Genomic DNA, 1,793 nt, shown 5'->3' on the forward strand with positions numbered 1-1,793 from the left:
CCTCCAAATTAACATGTGCTTATCCAAATGTATTTATGAGTTATCCGATGACTACACTTAGCACAATTTTGCATACACTGGGACTAACAGTAATAGGTCAGGGTTAGTATGTTTGCATATGTAGATAAAGGAGGCTTAGTCCTGAGAGTCCATTCATGGAGTAAACCATCACTGTGTTAGACTGGACCTCTTAGTATATTTAAGTGTTGCCCGTATACAGTCTATTTTAAACAGGGAATTTATATGCCTGGACATTTATAACAGGAAGCTGCATACATAGAATTATGTACTGCAGGTTCAGTGCCTCAAGTTTGCCTTGATGATTGCTTTGTTAACCGCCTCTTTCACATCTTTGTTCCTCAAACTGTAGATCATGGGATTCAGCATGGGAATCACTGTGGTGTAAAATACAGCCACCATCTTCCCCTGCTCCACAGACTCTTGAGTGGGCCTCCTGAGATACATGAAGATGAGAGTCCCATAAAACATGGTAACAGCTGTCAGGTGGGACCCACAGGTGGAGAATGCCTTCCTCCTGCCATCAGCAGAGCGCATGCGCAGCACGGCTGCTATGATGAGGGTATAGGAAACGAGAACCACAGAGAGGGAATAAGTGAAATTAATCCCAGCAATAACAATCATGGTGTATTCTTTAATGTGGACCCCTCCACAGGCAATCTTGATAAGAGGAGGGTCAGCACAATAGAAATGGTTGATTTTAAAGTTTCCACAGAAGTACAGGCCATATGTCCACAGTGTGCAGATAAGGCTAACAGAGAATCCATAGATGTATGGCACAGAGATGAGATGAGCACAGACAGTCCTGGACATTTTACTGCCATAAGGGAGAGGGTTGCAGATGGCCATGTAGCGATCAAAGGCCATCACAGCCAAGATATATACTTCCACATGGACAAGGGCTATGAAGAAGTAACACTGCACCAAACACCCCACATAGGAAATGGTTTTTGTCTCTGATAGTATGTTTTCCAGCATCTTTGGAGTGACATTGGAAGAGAACCACACATCCACAAAAGACAAATGACTCAAGAAAAAGTACATGGGGCTCTGAAGCTGGGGGCTGATGCTGATCAAAATAATCATACCAATGTTCCCTATCAGAGTGATCATGTAAACTACTAGAAACACCACAAAAAAGAGAACTTGAAGCTCCTGATGACTGGTCAACCCCAGAAGAATAAATTCTGTCACATCTGTGAAATTTGGCATTGCCTTCATTTAGACCCAGTCTGCATTGTCTATGGACAAATTAAAAGAAACAAATAGATTTATTTTATTCTTGAAAATTTTGAGTCATGTTTATCAGTATCCTAGTTCAAATAATATAAAAGTCAATGTAGACTTTGCACAGTCTAATATAAGACTATATAATAACATTTATTTCCTTTAATAGGCCTTATAGGTAATTATTGCAATATTTATTAATTTCTTAACTCTAAAACAATTACATTCATGTACTACTAGTATCAGACACTTGTTTTTGCTAAATTATTACAATGATGTTAACCTCATAGAGTGTTAATAGAAGTAAAGGTAGACCGAGAGTCATCAGAGAATGACCAAATCCATTTCAACATATTGTCTTATAGGAAAAGACTTGAGACTCATAAATATTCAACCAAGGTCAGACAACCACTTTGTGCTGAATAGGGAAGTAATAAGAGTGAATCATTGAAATTCCATTGAATACTATTTTTGTGTATGATGGTTGCCTCTCATTGTCAATATTAATACAAATACATGTAATATTAACTTACTAATTTCCCTATGAC

At 38.4% G+C, this 1,793-nt stretch overlaps 1 protein-coding gene across 1 annotated transcript; it reads right to left on the reverse strand.

Moving 5' to 3' along the window:
• Nucleotides 1–297: 297 nt before the first annotated feature.
• On the reverse strand, nt 298–1,230 carry LOC104982229 (olfactory receptor 5M9). Its single transcript, XM_010831565.1, has one exon. The coding sequence runs from the start codon at nt 1,228–1,230 to the stop codon at nt 298–300; it is 933 nt and encodes a 310-aa protein (XP_010829867.1).
• Nucleotides 1,231–1,793: the final 563 nt, after the last annotated feature.

Source organism: Bison bison, unplaced genomic scaffold (genome assembly GCF_000754665.1).
Source record: "Bison bison bison isolate TAMUID 2011002044 unplaced genomic scaffold, Bison_UMD1.0 scf7180017864527, whole genome shotgun sequence".
NCBI lineage: Eukaryota > Metazoa > Chordata > Mammalia > Artiodactyla > Bovidae > Bison > Bison bison.

Bases quoted from the DNA above. Each gene is read 5' to 3' on its own strand.
- LOC104982229 (XM_010831565.1), bottom strand. From the start codon at position 1,230: ATGCCAAATTTCACAGATGTGACAGAATTTATTCTTCTGGGGTTGACC.